General features: G+C 38.4%; 1 protein-coding gene across 1 annotated transcript in view; it reads left to right on the top strand.

Annotated features, from left to right (window-relative positions):
• Nucleotides 1-22,337, top strand: part of TEX10 (testis expressed 10) — a 58,570-nt gene that overhangs the window by 25,240 nt on the left and 10,993 nt on the right. Inside the window, exons 9-10 of the mRNA XM_009324949.1 lie at nucleotides 15,585-15,735; nucleotides 16,349-16,482. Of these exons, the coding sequence (XP_009323224.1) occupies nucleotides 15,585-15,735; nucleotides 16,349-16,482 (285 nt within the window). The remainder of the gene's footprint in view (nucleotides 1-15,584; nucleotides 15,736-16,348; nucleotides 16,483-22,337) is intronic.

Here is a 22,337-nt window from a genome sequence, read left to right as displayed (position 1 = left end):
GGAAGCCTGAATGCTTATTCATTAAGTGGGAACTTTGTTACTGGTTTGCACAAAAAAAAAAAAAAAATCAATATAGTGCTCAAGAATTGGCATCGGGAGGAAAGTTATTCCTTCCGTCAAGCTTTACTTCAAGCCTTTCACTTTGACTCTGTCCTTACACTGACTGATTTTCTCCAGTGCTTGATAACAAAATCATATCAGTTACCTGTAAGGCTACATGTTATTGAGCACCCTCTACCCAGAACGCCATCACCAGTGGTCTTTCTTCTGCCACCGATTGCAGCTTTTTCTCCTAAATACTTCGACCTGACATTTTGTAGTGAAAAATAACCAACCAGTGTGTATTCTCATGTTCTGCTTTGTTTCAAATTTTTAAAACTCACTCTTCCTATAATTACCATGCTTAAATAGCCAATTCATAGTTGCTAGGCAAGCATCTTGTCAGAAATTATTCACACTCTTGTTGGTTTTCTCCTGGCTTGAAAGAGGGTAAGTTTGCTTGTGAAGTCAGGGAGAGAGGCTGCTGTTCCACTGAAGTGAGTGGAAGGCCTGCTGGGACTTCACAAGGCTGTTTTCGCTTTGCTGCTTCTGAAAAAATACACTTGCTTTTCTCCATTGCTCAATATTGTTGGATCTTGGTTAAATAAACAGGAATTAAGTTTGTATTAATTACTCTTAAAGTGATTTTTTTTTTCCTTAATGCTTTTTGGAGCTTAAACATCTTTTTATTAAAATATGATACAACACAATGTACTGTCAAATACAGACCTGTTCACATTAGCTGTATAACGTGAATAAGGTGACTAATGTATGAAGTGATGGTGATGAAATTTATAATATCCTATATATAATGCATTACCCCTATAAAAATTAAATTCTGTCTAGTTTTGGGAAGGTGGACCTCAAATTTTATTTTTAAAAAAGAAAAGTTCTCTGCCATATACTGGAAATTCAGTGGTAAACCATAACACACATAATTCAAAGACAGTCATTGTAAGAACTAAAGTCATTAAAAAGCATTGAGGTGCTTATTTTGTTGTTAGATCTTATTGGATTTTCAGCGTGGGAGATTTTTATAGTAATAGTATAACTGTTTTCTGAAGATTATCAGAAAGCTGCAGGTGGGCTGTGGGCATTTGATCCTTTTGGCAGAAGATGCAAGAGGCAGCCGGAGGGTGGTGTTCTTACCAAAGAGTAGGTTACATCCTGACAACAGAGGAGGAGGAGCAACTTCTCATTTTTCAGAGGTGCAAAGAAAGTCTTTGATGTTTATGGCATTTGGAACGAGTTTTAAACTAAGTTGGATTCAAAGAATATGGATTATCTACCCAAGAAGTCAGTCTGAAATAACTAGATGGGGGGAGGGGGGGGAAGTACTGATGTAGTTATACTAGTGCAGTTTCTTGTATTGATAAGCCCTAACAGTCCTCGTTTCTCGAGCATTGCAAGTTCTGATGAAACTTGGAAAAGAGATAGTACTCTTGATTGAGCGTTGTTTTTCTTTGATAAGGCTGTTCCCCCTTCACTGAGAGCAATCCATGTTAAAAACAGGAACTTGATCTGTTTTCTTCAGAAACATCTGAAAATAATGCAAGTCCTTGGAAAGATTAAAACGAGTCTTTTATAGACAAGTGAATGCAACAGCATTGAAAATACATTCTCACTTATACAGCCAACTTAAAAAGTTGTAAAAGTTTTAAAGGTCTTATTGATGACACGTTTTTTTAGCTGTGGCTCAGCTTCTTAATACATAGGTGAAATCTATTTTGTGAAAGACTACGGTGGGTTTTTTTTCCTTTATCGTCATGACCGTAGACTTTTTTTATCCTAAAAACGTCATCCTAGGATGCCTTAAAGAATTAGAGAAGCAAGATGATGTCAGAAATGTTAGTGGCTGGGGAAGGGGATGTCAAAAAAAAAAAAAAAGTTGCTTTGGCAACTTAAGCATGCGAAGATAGGGAGATAAGTAACAATTAATACTAACTTCTCAAGAACAGAAGGGTCTGATATATCTTTTTTTCCCTGGAAAAGAAGTTGTACAGTTAAGGAAACAGTAGTAGGTTTCATAGATATGAACCTTAGCCGGGCTTTACGAGCTTCATAATCTGTCATTGCACGCAGGAGACATGAACTAATTTTCCATCTCTTATCAGAAAAGCCAGGCTGGATTATTGTGTCCGGTTTTGTGGCTTGCCTTTAGATAATGATGTGGACAAACTGGATTGAGTTTAAAGGAGAGCGGACAAAGAACGATAGTCTGTAAATTGTGATAATGGGGAATGACTGACAAATTGGCATTGTTAGGCAAATAAGGCTGGGAAGGAGGGGGAACATGTGTGTAAAAGGGTGTTGAAAAGGAATGGGAGAACGCAGTTTTAGCAGAATTAGAAATATAGACCTTAAATGTTGGAAAAACGTTTGGTTTGAGCGATAGCAAAATTTTCTAAAGGCAGAGATACATACTGGAATGGGCTGTGTAGGACAGGGGTGTAAATATACTTCGCTGGAGATACTTAAAATCAGGCTGGACAAAAGTATATTATGGATGGCAGAGGTAAAGCCTTGAAGGAAGTAGAGGGACTGGGTAACTTCCGGTAATCATTTACAGCTCTTGTGATGCTTGGAGTTAAACATGCAAGTTTTTGAAATGAATGGTACTATAACAAAATGTATATAATTTCACGGTTCTGTGCCACAATCTGGTTCATGGGACACACTTCCTGTAGTTTTAGGTTATAATAGTTTTGCATAGAGAAACTGATACAAATCAGTCCATCGGGAGACATCATTTATGAGTAAAACCAATGTTGTCAGTAGATGGCACTGTTTTTCTTCCAGTACATTCATGTTCCATTTGGTGAGGGGGGGAGTTTTTATAAATTTCTTTTCTTCTATGCCACCTGCTTAGCTGTCATGCTTTAAATAGATTGCATTCAGGAGTGTCAGAGGCTCACTGCTGTATTTGGTAATTGTTCTTAATTTCTTTAAAAGCCTTTATTTCCACATTATTCTTGACTGGCACGGCGTGTACATTTTTACATGCATTTGAGAATGCACATACATACCCATGTATATTTGCCAGGGAGAAGCTACGTTAAGGTGGATTTGATGAGAGTACATATGGATGATAATAAGACTGTTGCAGTTATTCCAGGAGCAATCATTATAAACTCAAGGAACTCATAGCTTTTGTGTGTGTGTGTAAACTATAAAAGTAGATAGTAAATATACCCAGATGGCTTAAACCACAGCCCTGTGATGATATCAGGTGGTAACATTAAATTGTAATTATAGCGTGTTAACTTTTAGAATTTTTTATTGATTAGAAATGAATTTTGAAGACATTCAATAGTTTCCACTTCTTATTTTTGCAACGGTGAAATGGATAGCCAGGTGGTCTGCAGGAGCCCATGAAGTGAGCCACAGTGGGCTCTGTGTGCTGAGAATGAAGATGATGTTGACAGTATTTCCATATATAATGGGAAGGTTTCTGAGCCTGGGAGGGTGATTATCTATACTATTAAATTATTAGGATGATTCCTGTCATGCTTTTGATCTATATTCACTACAGTTTTACCAGTTAGCACAGGCCAAGGACTGTTCTGAAAAGAAAGCTGAAATGCAGCCACCCCATTTTGGATGCTGGTATGAACACGGCCAGATTTACACTATTTGATCTCTGTGCCAACAAACAGACCTTGCTGCTGTTTGGGTCGCTGGGACAGCTACAGCTGGTGAGTTTCGGGTGAAACCGAAGGACAGAAGGTGTTGTCTTGGCTTAATTCGCTGCTGTTCTTCTCCAATGCCTGCGTTATGCCTACTGTGTGGGACCTGGGATGTAAGTAACTTCAATAAATCCCAGCAGGTAGGGTTCTGAGAGATGGAAGCGTGCCAGGGTTTTGGGGTATAAATCTTTCTGCCCACTCCTGTTCATACACAAACAGGTGAGGAGAGGTGTAGAGCAACACGAGCGAACAATCTGTGACTTCAGACTGAGAGAAGTGAGAGGTAGTGGCTTCTTGGAAGGAGATGAGTTCTCTGAGTCGGCCTCTGATTTAAGCCTCTGATGAGCTTAAATTTACAGAGACAAATGGAAGGGTGTGGGAAGTATTTTAGAAAGTCTTTGCATCGAATCGACTGGATGGATTTTTCTGTGGTCTTCAGGTGCTACTGCTTAGATTGATATATTGAGATGAACCATTCATCTTGATGCAGTGTGCCACATTTCTAAAATAATTAACTTGAATATTTATTTTTAATTCATGATTTATTGGAATAACTGGTAAATAATCAAATAGTAGTTCTCTGCTAATTAAAGATGAATGGTTCAAATGTTGGGTGGGAATATGTAATGTTTGGCATGAGTGGACCTTTGGTTTGATATTCCAGTCTTGGCTTTATCCGACGGTGGAGTTCTGGTGATTCCTTGAGGATGTGGATATGGACAGGTAGACAATTCTCTTCAGGAAGTGGAGAAATGTATTAATGGTTGATGGTCTAGTAGGGACTAAGGTCATAAACTTTAGCCGTACTGTAGGTAGAGCTGGAAAGAATTTTTGGTGTAATCCCTCTACGCCTACTTTCTACATTTGTCGGGCAGATGGGCTACTTCAGAATGGTTTTTAAAGGACTAGTGAGGTGCAGGCTTACTTTTTGAGTACTTTTGGAAGACTGGCTTGAGGCAAATCTTTTCGTCAAATATGGAAAAGTATTAAATGTTGTAAACTCACCTTCTTGTATATGGTAGATTGGCTTGTTTGACAAAAAGGAGGTCTGCTGTTTACATACCAAAATCTGTACTGTAACAGTTGCAAAGGAACACCATTTGTCACCATTTGTTAGGCTCAATGTTTTTGTTTGCTCCTTCTTAGTGACTTTGTGATGATTGAATGGCAGATATTCTTGCAAACACATTTCTCTTTTTTTCCTTCCCTTTTGTGTGAGGTGGGATACTTAAGATGATTAATATATAATCTGAGTACTTACTGTGATGTATTCTATTCTATGAAATATGGATTAAGAAATGCAGATTATGAGATTTTGATCAAATATATAAACTAGGAAGTTAGATTGCTGACTTTACGGGAAAAGTTCTCTGTCTCCTCTTAAGATGTCTTGAGATACAAACAAGGAAAACCTATTCAGTGTAATTACATAAATGCAATTTATTTATGTGCCTTTATTCAGCGTAATTACATAGATGTAATTTGTTTGTGCCTTATTTATGCATAATAGTTATGATTTTTTTTAGAACTTTTTATCCATTGGAACAGTGTGTCTGGAAATTGTTTCACTGTAGTAGAGAATTAGACAGATAATATTTCACTGCCTAGATAAAAAAAACAATGGGAGTTAATTTATGGCATTTCTCTCTTGAAGTAGAGTGTCCATAAATGAGATCTCCAATGGCTTCAAACAGCCATTTCTTATTCTTGTGGGGCTCTTTCACTGCTGGGGTCTCGCAAAGAGTTGTTGTTTCTGTTGCTGTAGAAAAGGAGAAGGGTGAGGACCATATAAATAAAAGCTGAGTGCTCTCTCCCAGTGAGACATAAATTGTGTGGAGTTCCTAGTCTTCACAGGTTTGAGATAACTCTGGGGGTAACTTGCATTCTGCTTGTCGTCACTGTGAAAGGACTCTTTTCTTAAGAGGTAGTGCCTTTAAAATATTCTATTGCTTTCCAGACAATAATGAGGGAGCTCAGCTGGCAGCTCATCAAGCAGCCAGGCATGCTTGTTGTTTCCTGCTGTCCTCAGGAATCTGGTGTTTAGAAAGAACTGGGATGGACGTTTTAACGTCGGTTTGGTATAAGGTGTAAAATTCTGTGTCTCCAAATATATTACCCAGAGATGTTTTAGGGTCATAATAGAGTTTAAAATTTTCTATAGATATTTCCTTTGTAAGTAAATAGTACTTCTACTCTATTTAGTCATCCTAGTTATGTGATCTGCAACCATTGACAGTATAGCTTGAGGAGGAACAGTGAGAATGCAAAACCTAGGTAACAAAGAGCCTATTTACTACTTAGAATCATAGAATCATAGAATCATTAAGGTTGGAAGAGACCTCCAAGATCATCGAGTCCAACCATCAACCCAACACCACCATGCCCACTAAACCATGTCCCTAAGCGCCTCATCTACCCGTCTTTTAAATACTTCCAGGGATGGTGACTCAACCACTTCCCTGGGCAGCCTGTTCCAATGTTTAACTACTCTTTCAGTAAAGAAATTTTTCCTTACATCCAATCTAAACCTCCCCTGGCGCAAAGTCAGGGGAAGGTAGACTTCACTTCAGTGAAGTCTACTTCACTGAAGACTTATGGAATGCATTATTGTAGACAAGAAAAAGAAAACCATCATATTCCCAAAAAGAATTTGCAAGCTGGAGAGAACCTGGAGAGGATATTGTAACCCATTATTGTGAATAACAACACTGATAGAGCAATTGAATACAGTACTTCTCATACAAATGAAACGTAGAAAAGGTTTCAGAACAGTGTATTTTTTTAAAAAAAGGAAGACAGACATAAAATTAAAATTTTACCAAAATAAGCTAAGTTCTTATTTAAAAAAAAAAGAAAAGAAAAGAGAAAAAACACTTTCAAGTCATTACAAATGGTACAATGGAAAGTCAACTCAATACACCTTGGAGAGGAAGTCAAAAAGCATACATGTATAGGAAGGTGTAGTAATTATGAATGGGTTGCTAAGAAAAACGTAAGAATAGTAAGGTCTGTGTTCACTGTGAAGTGCTCTTTCTGGCTATATTTTCACACCCCTCAATTTAGAAAGAATGAAGGAGGATAGTATTAAAAAGATAACAAAAATGCTTAAGGCACTGTTGAATATAAACTAAGAAGAAGAGTGCGCTTTCAAAATGCTGCCATTTCCCTGACTGGGTGCCACTGAGGATGAAGGGTAAAAGATTGATCTGTTTTCCTTGCTGCAAGATCAGAAAGGATCCATAGGTTCTTGAGAATCGGATCCTGGGTTGGGTTACGGTGCATTCCTTCAACCACATCCGGTCAGCAAATTTTCCTTTTCCTTGCTCGCTGTTCTGTAAAGGTCTAGGACTTGAAAGAGGGAGAAGGCTAACGTAGTGTTTAAGGACATGGCCCTCTAAATTTGTCCCCAGGTGGTTGGTTGTAGTTTGATATTCCTAACCAAGGGGAAAAGAATTATGTTGCTGCACTTACAATTGCACCAGTCAGTAAATGCTGTTTGCTCATTAGTGAATGTTTCTTCTGATTTGTGCTCTTGTTTATAATGTGTAAGCAATTATTTTCTTCAGACAACCTTTGCAACCATGGAGCAAATGAGTAGCTGACAGGCTTACTTTTAACAATGCGTAGCTCAAAGTGTCATTTTCTTAAAATAGGGTTCATACTTTTCCCCAAATCCCTGGTAATTCCTTGCAGATGTTTGTTGTATTTTGCCACATCTTCAAATGGAAACACTTGATCCTTCAAAAGAAATAATGAAAGTTAAAACAAAACTCACACTAACAAACCATTGCCTACATGTGGTAACCTGTTAGGGGAAAAGGAAGATAAAAACTCTTCACCTGCTCTCAGAGTTTATGTTCAGGACCTGTGCTACCTGGAGCTAAGTTGGTGTGAATGATGAGATATGGGTACAGGGTTGGAGAAGTATTCAAAGATTCAATTTTTAAAATTTTTTTTTTAAGATTTCAACATCAGTTTGTGACAGTCTTGGTTTCCTGTCTCTTCAAGAACTGCTATGAAAACTGAGAGTGCTGATCCTCGTTAACAATGTAACACGAAACTGATTTGATTAAGTTGATGCAGGAACCTGAGTTTATACTTTATTGCAGTTGCAAGCAGTTGCATTTCAATAAGACAGAAATTATTTTTCATTAAAGTTAAACAGGAATAAACTATGCCAAAGCTGAGATAAATATTGGCACAGGGCTTTTTAGTGTTGTAAAAGAACATATTTTACAGTAGTGTAAGTACATGCCTACACTGGGGGAAAATGTTTTATATTTTTCTTCCATAAAGGTACAACAGTCATAGTATGGTACTTGCACGTGGTTTTGCTCCTTCCAGTGTAAATTGTTGTTTATACACACACAGTTCATGAGAATGAGAACATGGGAGTGTTTGGGATGTATTGTAACATACTTGCCAAGCTCTCCAGAATAGCTAATTCCATAATTGTTCCATTACCTCATATTTGACAGGTGTTTTTACATGTAAGCACCATTTTAAATGCTTGTCAGACAGTGCTGCTACTAGTTACGCAGCTAGGGGTCTATGTAAAACATGAGACATTCATAACAATTCTGTGAGAAGGCTGGCTAGAAGACATATCTGTACAGTGTTGTCTAGCGTGGTTTTATTCAGCAGAGCAGTGTTTCTGGGCTCAAGCAGTGACCCCTGAGCAGTATGCTGAAGAATTTGAATGGAGTCCTCTTAGCTCTAGAGAAGGATGTTGCAGTATCTCTCTGGAAGTCAGCTGCTCCTGATGAATACTGATCAGTAGCTGAACAGTTTTGTCTTGATAGATAAACTCTCTGGGCTGATATTAAACTCGCTGTGTTGAGAGGTCATAGGTGGCACAGGTCATAAAAATAGGAAGCCGAAAGAAAGAGGAAACCTTTTCTCTACCCCCTTTCTGTGGATCGGTGAAGACTTTTTGTCTACACAGTGCCTGGTGGAAGAGTCACAAGTGATAAGGGGTATTGTCCTACACATCTGTGGTCCTGGGTTGTGTGGAAAACTCAGCCCTGTTTCATGCAGTGGAAACAACTTCTTTATGATCCTTTGTTGCAGTGGGATTATTCTGGCTATTGTGGAAGAATCACTTTACTCTGCTTCTCATATTTCCAAGGCCTTAACTGAACTCCTGGATAGGCAAATAGAGCTGCTTAGCTGTAGGTAGACGAACTGACTGAATAGCTTTGGCAAGAAAAAAAAAAGGGTAGACTTGATTAGCTGCATGCTGCTATACTAAGTACTTTGGTATACTAAATAATGTGAATGTTGTTAGTGGACTTTGTCATCCCTCTTTCTGGGCTGTTCCTGAACAGCTGTACAGCCCAGTGCCAGCACAGATCTCATGAACCTCCAGTGATGTCCGTCTTCCACTGTATGAGCTGATGAGTTAGTTCTACCCACCATTTCCTACCTTTAAACCAATTACCTCTCGATGTAAGGATCTTCATTCCTACACTGTGACTGCTTAGTTCTCTGGAATTCTTTTTTCCTAAGTATTACAGGATCTTCCATATTCATGTGCACCTACCCCTTAAGAAAATTTCGAAGAGATATATGTAAGGCAAAAATTCTTTTTCCAGAAACCATTCTGTCTGTTCCCAAGCACAACATAGGTATTCATGTGTCAGCTAATTTTATCCATCGTTATAGTGTATATTAATTTACCTAGTGCAGGCATTAAAGTTACAGACCTTAGTTATGTGGAACTTAGTTTTAAAAACAAACAAAAAAAACCCCCAAAACATCACCACATTTGCCACTCCACAGCCTGTGTCAGGGAAGTTTGCGGATGGCAGGTTGCTCAGAGCTGCAAGTAGTTCAGTTCATCCTTGCCTTCCCTTGGAGCTCCTTTGCATGGTGAATGCCGTCTCATCCTGGTAATTCCCTTCTGTTTTGTTGGGTTCCATAATATGTTGTGCAGCTGCTTGAAGTTACAACAGGTCTTCTTGAAGAGCCGTTCTGGGATGGGAACCAGCACAGTTACTTCTCTGATGATCAGAGATGGGCAGAATTCCTGTAGCTTCTGTCCTATAGCCTTATCTTGCCTGAGTGCCACCCTCATGCACTGTTTGTCTGCTGGGTGTACAGAATCTTGGGAAGTTTTCTGCTCCTGGTGTGTTTGAAGGACAATTTATTATTAGTATCTCAGTGGTTAAAGCACTTGCTGAGGATGCAGAAAATCTGAGTTCGCTGCCTTGATCTAAAGGGGAGGCTGATTTCCTATTTCCTAACACAGTGACTAGTCACTGAACTATTTTGAGGCGGTGCACTTAATTTAATAATATATTAATAAATTATATTAATTATATTAAATTTTCCCAGAGTTGAGGCCTGGAATGCAGTTAGTTTTTTTTCACGAAATGAGTGAATCAGCTGGTGGCTGTGCCTGTGAATATTTACATGTTCTGTGTGGAACAGAAGTATCGTTGGAAGAAATAGAGGGGAAACTCCTTTTAGAATGATTTTATAACCTATTGTTATACAATTGTGGGAGGCCTTGGTTTAAATCTGTGATCAATGGTTGATAAAATAAATTTAAAATGGGATCACCTACCACAGTCGTAAGTTAAATGAGGTTTCTCAGGCTATTTTCTTGCAAATGTTTAATTCTGTAAAGCTTCAGGAACACCCTGCGCTGGAATATTCTCTGTTATGGTGGTGGAAGCACTTTCCTGGAAGGTGAAAGAATTGGATTTTAGTTTCCTTGAACAGAAAACCCAGACCCTTGATCATACACTTCTTGAGTTCTGTAACCCTCGCATTTGTGAACAAAAGGGTGAGAGTATCAATGCCTCAGAAGAACTGTGAATCTTGCATTTGCCTTTTTTTTTTTTTTTTTCCCCTTTAAAAATACTTGAAGACTGAACTCAGGAGTTTTTGAGATTCGTTACACTTTTTTCAATTTTATTGCTGAAGAACAACAAAAAAAAAATCAAAAACCCAAACCAAATTCTAAGCAAAATTTGCTGTGCTTGATAGGTACGTTGCTGTCTGAGTTGGAGTTTGAGCAGTGTGTTTTACAGGAGGACAAGCAGAAGGGTAATTTCTAAAATGGCTGCAGCAAGGTTCATCAGAGTTCTTCTACCAAAGAACTCTAAATTACCCAAAGACTCCTTATGACTACATAAGTCAAAACCGACACCTTAAACCTGAACCAGAAATCAATTGGTAGCTAGTTTAGGTCAGGAAGCACAAAGATAATAGTCTGTAGTTGAGAAATAACCACTTGTGCACAAACTGCATTTTATGTTGCAACTGTGTGATATAGCCCAACCTGAAAATAACAACAGTGTGAACAAAAGTAGTGAAGTCTGCTGGAGTTAAAAGTTAGCAGCAAGTGATAAAAGGCATGAATTGCACAGTTGCTGTGACTGAGAAATATTTGCTATGCTAATGGCAAGAGAAGCAGTGATTTTTAAGTTAATTAGATTCAGCTTTTCTTTTGATAACATTTGGCGTACAGAGCAGGTTACCTAAAGGTGCAATTATAAACCTCAGTAGAGAGGTTCTTATGGAGAGCAGGTAACCTTATGGAAATTACAACACGTAATTCATCACAGTTAATGTGAGTTTGGACTAGCTGACTGGAGAGGTCTCACTCATATGCAATTTGATAACAGGTTCCCATTGTCAGTAAAAGTTTATTCAAAAAAGGGAGGTTATAATATGCTTATTAACTCTCTTCCACCTATAAATCAGATACTTTTTTTTTTAGTTAAATGCCTAACATGTAATTTACAAGCATCTTGAAAACATATTTTAAAAGTGCATATAGTTCTTAATTATCCATGGTAGTCTTAATATTTTAAACTAACATTTTTAAAAATAATTCGCAATGTATTTGTAGTATATCAACATCCATTCGAGAATTAATTTCTTTTGTTCTGTGTTATCTTCTTTCTGATTTTCTTTAACGTAAACCTCAAAATTGAGCAGCTTTAACTACGTTATAGACATTTGGGTTCTAACATAATTGAGGCATTGAGAGCTGGTTAGACTTGTATTTAAACAAACTTCTCCTATGCTGTAATGCTGTTCTGCTTGTATTTGTAATATTAGAAAGACATTGGTCTTGGCCTTAATTTGTTATGATACATCTGAGAGATCTTTATCTAGTCTTTGGTTACATGGTCTCATGTTATTTTTCCATCCTACGTTCTGTATTGAGTGCATCATGCTCGCTGGAGGAGTGTTTGCGTAACGTTATGCTTTGTCCCCGTTGTTTCAGTAGAAGGCTCCATGTTTTGTCTATTGTATTATGTCCCACTTGGAAAACAAAGCGATTCCCCCCACCCGTGGAATTTTGTCTTGTGCTCAAGTATTTTCACAGGTGTAGGAGATAAGGAGGTGATATTTTTCCCAACTTACACATGAGGAACTGAGGCAAGGCAAAGGTGTAGACAGAAGTACATAGAAGTACCTGCTAACTTTAGGAATTCAGCATGAAACATTTGGGCACTGATTTTTCAGAATATTTAGCACTTTCTATCTTGAAAGCAAAGGATTGACTTCAGTTTCCCTGTAAGTGCAAGTGGAGCAGTAGAGATCAGACGGGTCTATGTGCTGCTCTTTAAGGTATATGAAGCTGTATCGCTGCGCAGCTGTTACTGCCCTTTTAGTCTTTTACTCACTGTTGAGCTGTTGCAAGGCTAGTGATAACTAGCAGAAAGAAGGGATGAGAGAAGCCTCCACTATGAATAATGTGTTTTTTTTCTGTTCTAAAAGTAAATTAATACCTCATCTGACGATACTTGGAGAAACGTGTTACCACTGACTTCCTGTCCTCCAATTTTAAAAAGTGTTTATCTAGCATCTCATAGAACCCCTGCAATACAGATAGGAGGGTGATCCAGTATAATGCCCCAAACCTATTTGTTTACCTGAATTTGTGAGCTAAGCCTTTCTTCTACTTTTTTAACCATCTCATGCCTCATATGCTGTGCACATTAGAGATGATGCAATGAAGAAGGCAGGAACAGGTCAGGCTGTGTTATCCTTCATTGCGTAATCCTGATCGATCCATTAATCCATGATTTGAACGAGGCATAGCTATTTTTATTTTTTTTTAGAGAAAGTATGACACATAATATTATCATACTCTAAGGCATATGCACAAAGAGGGCAAGCTGAAGATTATAGGCAACTTTCTCTGTCACTTTCTAAATTGAATGCTAGATTATTTTTACCCTTAGTGCTCTTTTAACATTGAGGCTTCTTTTATGTATGTAATAGCTTTCACTTTTTTAAAAAAAGTAAACTGCAACTGAATTTAGGGATCTTGGATTTGTGTGTGCATGTCTCAGTGTAGCTCTGCTTGTAGATGAGTCTTAAAACCATTTAATAGTTCTGTCAAGGGTTTGTGTTTTACTCTGCCTCCATGTTCCCAGGGCGGAGCAGCAGCGATTCTCTCTGCTTCCTCTTACGTCTACATCAGTGGCACTTAGCTTGGCGTGCTGTTAGGGTGCTTAGAATGCTTGTCCTGTTTTGCAATTGTGCAGTAAGTCAAATATGGGTAGAAAACCAAAACTGCTGAAGTGTTTGAAAAATTTCCAGACATTTAGCAATGAGCTTCAGAATCATTCTTCGTGGCCAGGGATCTCCTGAACCTATTGCCGTTTATGTGTTTACTAGTCTGCAGTGAATCTGAGTTTTTCTTCAGTCTCTTCTGGAGTTCATGTGAAATTCTCGCATCCACTGGTCCTATTATGAGGAATTCGGCACATCTGTGCTACCTCTTGCATGGAAAAATATTTTTACATTTTATATTATTTTAAACCAGATTCTGACTAGCTTTGTCATGCAAGTCCCTACTCCCTGAATTCGGGCTTATCACAAGTTATTTCCACGTTTTCTGTCTTCCTGCCTGAGATTTTTTTTTTTATTTTCGCATTTCCCCGATTCCCTTTGCAGCTTGTCAGCTGGTGTATCTCTTCCAACCTCTTGCATTCCCACCATTTTACTCAGTGATTGCATCACAGTTTGGATTTCTGTGTCCAGTAAGTCCTTAATTATCCTGAATCTCTCTTCCTGCTTGCTAATGCTTATTTTGGTATAAGAAGTGACCTCAAGCCTGATGCATGGTCCCTCTGCATGGGAGTCAGGCAGCTTCTTCCCCTGTGCTGAACAGGGCATGGGCTTCAGTGTCTCTTCTGGTATGTGGATCTAATTCCCATGTGAATATTCATTTTATGCAGAATCTCTGGGGAAATAGGTTGCAAGACCTCTTGCTGATTTCGTTGAGTATGTGCGAAATCTCTTAGATGCTGTAACGAATTGGACTGGGACCTCCTTGGAAGGAGGAAGGAAATTCTTCCTTCTCCTGGGCGAAGACTACTGGCCATGGCCAAGGGGTTTGTCTCTGGAGAACTCGGTGTTGGCAGCTGAATTGCAGAGAGATTGAGAGACTACAGGTTAATAAAAGGAAGCAGTGAGCCAGGCCTCAGAGGAGGACCAAAGGCCACCTAGGAACCAGAAGGGGGACCATGCAGAGCTGCCTGCACTGCAGAGTTGCTAGGTCGCCTGAAATATGCCTGGAAATACGGATTTGCCATTAAGGATGCAAAGTGGGAGCTTTATTTAATAAAGCCTTTCTTTGTTCTCTCTCACCTAGCTGTGATTTCCCCCCCCCCCCAATTAATTATCCTACGTGGTAGTCTGATGAAATCCTGAATTTTTTTCTTTAAAGAAATTCTGAAATTCCTTTCTTTTTTTTCTTTCTGAGTTGCTCCAGACACATGCATATTCTAGCTGTCATTTTAGTGGATGCTGGAATGTTGTGGATGGATTTTCATGGGGTGGCAAAATGTACACGCCTGACAAAGTTATTCCAAATTCGATATTTTTGATCCCAAAACATGGAGCTGTAAAAAATTTCTGAAAAACAAGCTTTCCAGAATTTTGTTACCCATGAGCTAAGTCATTTTGGCTGTTAGAGAAGAGAAATTAGGAAAAAAGTGATCCGAGGCAGATAGTTGGCTTGGAAAATTGTATTCGGAAGCTCTGAAATTTTGCAAGATTGTAAGAGCAGAAAGCAGTAATCTCTTACAGCAAAGATCCATAGTCCGCAGCGCAAGTGCCAAGAGCAACAAGTAAATTTGAATAACATGCGTTTTGTGTAATGGGATGTAGGTCTGAGCTGCAGCCTTTTGAGGAAAGTATGTGAGATGTTCTTGTTCCCAGCTCCTGGCTTTCTCTTGGTTCTGCACCGATACACGGGCAAGACGCTACTGTTAGGTGATCAGTGGTGTCTCGGTTTGCTCCGAGTTTCCACAAGCACGTACGGCTTCTAATTTGAGAAACAAAAGTAGGCTGGCGCACACTTTTACAGATTGTCCCTAAAAAGGGAAGTGTCGGGCAGCTTTGATAACGAGTTTGCTCCCGTCTTTGCATATTGCTCCTTTATATGTTCTAAATTTCAAAGCAAGTTTTTAATTTAGTTCTGTGTTCAATAGCTTAAAATAGACGCTGAAACTGCTTTTAAATGGGATCTATTGTTAATGTAAAAAGCTGTATCAAAACTAGTGGATATAATGAAAAATACAGCCCAACTTTGTAACATAGTGACTTTTACTAAATAAGGGAAATAAAACTAATTTAATTTACTGTGAGTTGGCTGTCATCACTATATTAAAGGTTATACCGGTATTTATGAAAAGTTGCTATCTCAGTAATTTAATTGACTTAACAACCTAAGCCTATGTAGGGGTACAAAGTTCAATATTACTTGTCTTGAAAAGAGCAAGTTCTGGGTTTGAAGCTGTTTAAAATGCTACTCTAACAACAGCAGTTAGAAACAGGAATGCTAAAATTAACAATTTAGTCATGCTAATTGATTGTATTTTGCAGGTAGGTTGTGCATTCTTAATTATATGGTTTTTAATAAACTCTCTGCTATTGGTTTTGTGTAGATCGTCCTTTGCAGGCTGGAAGTGCCAAGTGCAGGATAATTCAGTGAATGATGTGGACTATTTCAGCTTCTTGTTTTCAACCCTTATAGGTAATCCACGTGAATGTCATAATTCACAAAATGAAATTTGTTTTGATAGCCAGTTGCTGCATTTAATTTAGAATAAATGGTGTAGTAAGTACTTCCTGAAAGTAATTCTAAACTTGTTACTTTTTTTCTATGAGACACTTTTTTTCTCTTGATCTGATTTTTGAGCAGTAGTCTTGTTTTACTAAAACATCTAATACCTGGCTAGAAATAATTAGCCAAATGATTTGTTTTTTTTTTTCCCCAACCCTGACGTTATGTTAGAAGGTTACTGAGTTCTTGTGAACACATAGTGAACTGTCTTGTATTATACCTGTTTTTTTTCATTTTGTAAAGATACATACGTTGAAAATAGCAGCATAATGTGGGCCTCTTACAGTTTTTATAGCACATTATAGTTTAAATGGGTATACCATTGACTTTTCAAATATTTTTTTCTTTCAGAAGTCAGAATTTGTATTTTGATATATGTAATTTAAAATACCAAGCAAGAGCTTTTAACAAAAAAATGTTATGCAGACATAATTTAAAAGACAGTTTTTGTTAGTGATGCTGTTGAAGTAGAACAGTGCTTGGCTTGTTTCGTGATACTGTTGTACTGCTTCTTTTTCTCTAGGGTTTTCAAGAGAGGAGTTGACTAGTCTCCAGGGCATTAGAGGAAAGCCACACATTAGCCAGACACAGCTTTCACCTGTCCGTCTTTACCTAACTGATCTGGACCAGTTTTTACACCACTGGGCTGTGACAGAGGTAATACATCAACACTAATTCTAAATGACAGCATACAAACTCCGAGTGCTCTCCGTCCCTTTTCTGCAGATGCCTAAATCTTGTTGTGAGTTGAGTTGAAAAAAGGATGAAAAATATAATAGCTGTTGAACAGCCAATGTTTTTCTGTAGCCATCAGATAATATTTTGAAGGAAGCTGCTTTAAAAGGTGAATGTTCAGACACGTAGTATGCAAAACAATACTCATGGGAAAAAATGGGTAGAAGCCTTGGTGGAAAATTCTTAAATGCTAATAAGATTAAGACCAGCGATATGTTTTGGCTTTCAAAAATAAATTAATTGTAAAAATAGTAATTATGAAGAGTTTTCTTGGAGAGTAAATTCCACTGTTAATTAAAAAGCACTTGCATTAAATGAGATTTGAACTTGGAAGTAAAATTAAGTTGGCGTTGGTGGTTATTTAGAATAACTTCTGATGCTTATTTAATCAAAATTTACTGGGATTAGAAACTTCACTCTGAATTCAGTTCCTGCTCCTGAGAACTGAAAGCTTAATTTGATTGCTGGTTCTAAAGGGATCTGAGCCACCCGATTTTATTCAGAACAGGTGCACGTTAGTCTTCATTCTAGGTCAACTCTTTTTGTTGCTTAGCCCACCATAAACTACTTTTTAAGGTGTGAAATCATGTTTTAATGACATGCCAGTTTGGCAGTATTTATGAAATCCTGTCATAAATACAGAAAGAAGAGTGTAACAGAAGTTTTTAGTTGTATGATTTATTCTGGGTTTTCATGGCTTTGTGGTTCAAGAAAGCAGTATAGTAGCTTTTTCTCTTCCAAATCATAAAGTTTAAGTGATAATCTACTGAAACTAATGATAGTCCAAGGTGCATGTTGCACGTGGGCTATTATGTATTGAATAGTATTTTAAGCAAAGTTGTTATTTGGTACCATGACTGACACACATCTTTAGATGTCCTGCCTTCAGTCAGTTGGCCTGTGGAGCAGCTAAACTTTTTTCCTAAGTTGTTTCACTTTGTCTCTTCTGGGCAGTAACGATGTGTTTTTCTCACCAAAACACATTTCTCCAGTATTGAAAGACTAGAATGTTTTCTGTCCCTGTCCTGTACAGAACACAGGATTGTTCCTCTGTGAATGCACCGGAGAGATTACTTGCAAGTGTTTCTCAACGAGTTAGCATAATCGCATACATCTGAAGGATTTATATATACTTTACCTGCTTCTGAAAATGCCACCCCTCACGTCCTCTTTCTTTCCTCTTTTTGCTTCTCTTCCACAAATCTATCAAAGCTGGTTGAGAAACCACACGATAGGAATGTTTTCACTTGGGGAAGGTGAAGTAGTTTGATTGTAGGTATCTTGTTTGTGCCTTTGGTTACTGGTTGCAAGTTTGATTTACTTCTCCTCCTGCCACAATCTTTTCAGTGTTTTGGTGCCATCAAGGAGAGTTATTACTTTTCAGAAAGTTGAGACTTGCTTTTGTTAAGTACCTTTTCTTGGGAAAGATACAAGGTGCTCTCTCAGGTTCTCAGAAGTGGATGGCAGTCGTTAAGCAAAGAGCCGGATACCCTTGGTTAGCAATGAAAGAGGATTTGGGCATCCTGTGGAGCATTGCACTACTTCTGCAGTTACATGTCAGCCTGAAGTCTTTTCTGGAGATTAAGTTATGAAGAGAGAATGGGAACAAAAATCCCACGCATCAAAAATCTGTGTGTTAAGAGCGATGAGATTTTTCTAGACCGACCTCATTTTGTAGACTGTTAATCAAAGGGAGTTCTGGACTGCTGCTTACAACTCTGAACTTGAGAAGGAGATTGGAGGCTTTTCCTTATAAGCTATGTTGATGAATGACTGTGGAGAGGAAGTTTCTAGTAAACTGGGTTATATCGAATGCGCCTAGGATGTGATCAGGAGCAGTCAACAAGGATTTATGTAGTGCAAATTGTGCTCAACCAGCCTGTTGGCTTTCTGCAACAAGGTGACTAGCTTGGTGGGTGAGGGGAGAGCAATGGATGTCCACTTAACAAAAAAAATCAGATGTTTAGGCTTTTAGATAACTCTGTGTTTAAATATCTAATACGGTGCTGTGTTCATTAAGTTTTAGGGGGTTTCTCTTTTCCTTGTTGAGCACCATTCTCCAACCTCAAATATGTTGACCTATATTCTATTTCATGTTCAATTTGTAAAGAAAACATTCTGGGGACTGTAGTCCATAAAAACTTTGGGATTTGGAAGCTGGACCGTTTTAAAGAAAAGTGTAAAAAAAAAAAAAAAAATCCTAGCTTGAGAAAAATCTTTCAGTTCAACATTTGCCAAAGTTGCACAGGAATACTTTTTGTAGAGCAAGTAGTTTTCACCGGGTGTTGAACAAGCTACTCTCAAAAGAAAATAAACCAGACAGCAACAGAAACCCCCCAAACCCAGAGCTGCATCCTCTGGGGAGAAGAAAACTGCCAGCAAATCATGAGCCTCTTCTAGGATGGCTTGAAAGACAGCGTGATACGGTAGCTCTGTGTGCATTGAGTTGAGGGAGGTAGGTTTGGAGACCGCTTTCTTCCAAGTGGACATAGTTCAAGGTATGACACAATTTTGGAATCAAAATATTTTTAGCTGTGACAGTAAATTATTTTATTTAAATAAAGAAGTGCTACAGGAAATAATAAAATGCTTTTAGTGGAACTGAGTAGAGCGGCACGGCTTCTGAATGCCGAATCTTTCATGCTTTCCCTTTCTGGACAAGGAAGTTCATGGTGATGCTGTAATTTTAAGCAAAATATTTGTAGTAATTTAAAATACCTAGTATGTGAGGACAGCCCTCTGTTGGCTGCAGAGCAGGCAGCATTCAGGCCTCTACTTTATGTTGAGAATTGGTCATTTAAAAGAGTTCTCATTGTGTAGTTGTAATTTGGGTTTTCCTCATAACGGAAGAATACTTTATTGTGGATGAAAATAAATAAGGAACTGATGGAATTATGATTTGACAGCCTGGTTTCCTATGAATAAATGAGACTAGTGATCAGATTATTATTATTAGTCCATCCATCTTCCTCTTTCTTCTCTTCCACCACTAGTTTTGTCTAAAACACTGGCTAGTTTTTGGTTCTCTGCTAAAAGAATAAAGTTGCAAATACCAGTTGCCCATAAGTTTTATGAAAATGAGCAGGTGGAAGAGAAAAAACTCTAGATTAGCACGAGGCAGTTTATAACTCGGTTTCTGCATCCTGCTTGGCCGCAGCCAGCTGGGCAGCCTGCACGTGCATCACTCTGGACCAGGCTCAGCAGGTGCTGTCACTTGGCCCACAGGGGTATCAGGGGTTGTGGGGCAGGAGCAGCTGGGGCTACGGTGCTGAGGAAGCAGAAGGGGAAGGGATGAAGGGTCCCAGGCCTGAGTCTGTAGGAGGCCACAGCTTGTTGGCGTTATTGCTTGCTGCTCGACTTTGTTTTCAAATCCAGAGGGAGGCAGTCCCAGCTTTCTGTCACTAGCAAGCTGTACTGTGCAGTGAGTGGTATGTATTTCTAATGGTATTGAACTGTAAGAGGGAATTTAAAGTATAACATATACATACCAGAGGTGCGGAAGGAGAAAAGAGGTGCCTCTGGAGAAAGAGCAAGTTGTGTACAGGAAGAGAATAACTTGAGGCTTTTTCAAATGGCAGTTTGGACTTTTGGAGTGTGTTACTATATAACCAGTGCAGGTAGTAGTATCTGTCTAACCGTAATTGGTGAAAAGGCCAAACAAACGCACTTCTGATAGGGGTTAATGCTTTTAAGTGGTTTGTAACAAAAACTGTTTTGAGATGGATGCTGCTTGTAGCTTTTTTGTCTAGAGAGTGGTAATTGGTACAGTGGAAGTCTGAAGCCATGTTATTTTTTTGTGGAAACTTTTAGGTAATGGTGATTTTCACTGAAGGAGCAATGCTTAAGAAAAGCGTCCCTTTAAATGCCATTTTGCGTAGCTGTAAAGGTTAATCTTCACATTTTGTCTAAAAGATATGTTGAATGTGGAAGCCTGTTCTGGAGCAACTTCTACTTAAAATGACTTCTGCCTTATTGAAGCCAATTATTTAAAATCATACCTCTGTAGCTGAAATAAATGGGGCTCCAGAATAAATGGTTGCAGCCTTAGGGAAAAGGCTTCAGTCTTTGTTCATTTTAACTGTGCCTATAGTGTTTGTCAGTAATATTGTTCACTCTCCTGTAATCGAATTGCTCTGCTAGTATCAAATGAAATAGCGCCAACAGGAATGAAGAGTTTAACAAGGTAACAGTGTATACATGATAATTTCTGTTGTTGTAATATTTGATGTTCGTGACACTTGAACATTTTGGAGGGGGAAAGCAAACGATAATTTGAAAGTTCTGCTCGAAGTTGAGATTCTAGAGTTATACTGAGCATATAACTGCCTTGAAGAAATAAAATACTCAATGTTTAAAATGTTTAAGAGCAAACACTAGGGAAGGTCAGCTGCTTTTAAAAGCAGTCTTGAATTCAAGAACCTTGGGACACATATAATGTAATATACTAATGTGTATCAAAAACAGAGAAGCCTTATAAGTGAAATAGAGTTGGGAATGCTGTATCTGCACCGATACGCTATGGAAAATTACGACAAGTCATTAAAGATAGTAAGTCAATGCATGTAAATTAAAAATCCTGCAAGGATGTTTGTCTTGAGAAGTAAATGGTGGTGTTGCAGTGCTGAAGCTTAACTTTAAGCAGAGATTAAAACTTAAAAAAACCACTAAATTTTTAAAAAGAAGTCTTTTGAGTTGAAGTTCCTGTAAGATTTCAACTTGTGGTCGTTATTGAGATTCCCAGATTAGAGGTACATTGGGGAGAAAAAGCAGCTGAGGGTAAACAGTATCCCTTCTGAACTAGAAATATGCTGTAATTTTTACCCTCTTTAAGGACAATAAAAAAATTCTGTGTAAGCCCATTAGTGTTTTGTAAAACTACATTGTATCCAAGTTTAATGTTTAGAAATGAAAAGAATGGGTTTTTTCTTGAAAAGTAATGCAAATTCCAAAGAAACAAAAGAGAAATTATATAAATAAATGTAATGCCTCCTAAAATGACTAAAGCTCTTTTTCAAAGGTCTCCTCCATAACTTTAAGATATAAAACTTAAAAAAACCCGAAACCAAAACAAAACCAAAAAACCTCAACAATCAAAAAAACCCAATAAAAACCCAAACACCAAAATACAACCCCCCAGAAAACCTAACTTGATCTTCAGGCAGGTGCTCCATTGTGCCTGCATCTTACAATTCCAGTGTGTCTTGTGACATTTTGTAGCTGGGAGCTCACATGTTACTGCATGTAACTAGTGTGAATTAACATCTCCACAGTTACTGTGCATTATGCTGTAAGGTCACATCCTGGTTTGTGATACCTAAACTAAATTTGCTTAAAAGGCAGGCTTTGTGGGACAAGAGGTGGTTTCTGAAGTGTATGGTTTTCTGTGTTTTCAAGTCCCTTTGTTTGGTGAGGGGGCAGGCAGGTGAATTTGGAGACTTGTACATCGGATGTTCCTTTGACCATCCTGCATGTGGTCTGATGGAGGCATCCATGAGGAGGAGGAATCGGCCGTGGTGACATCTTATAGCTGTGGGGAAGCTGCAGAGCTGTGAAAGAAGGGCTTACTATGGTTGCAAGAGGACGAAACAAAAGGTCCTTGGGTAGCAAAGCTATTTCACGGTGTCCTTCCTTTGAATTTTGTTAGTAAGGTGGCTCTGAGAAGAGAACCAGACCTGTGCTGTTTTTCAGGTATGGCTTCGTCTCCCCCTGGATAGCACATTAGCTGTTGAGCATAAAACCTTGGTTTGCTCACAAAAGAATAGTATTTTCAGAAGTGC

The sequence above is a fragment of the Pygoscelis adeliae genome, unplaced genomic scaffold (assembly GCF_000699105.1).
Source record: "Pygoscelis adeliae isolate BGI_AS28 unplaced genomic scaffold, ASM69910v1 Scaffold135, whole genome shotgun sequence".
Taxonomy (NCBI): Eukaryota; Metazoa; Chordata; class Aves; order Sphenisciformes; family Spheniscidae; genus Pygoscelis; species Pygoscelis adeliae.
The sequence above is the reverse complement of the archived record's forward strand: the minus strand, read 5'-3'. Positions and strand labels throughout refer to the sequence as shown.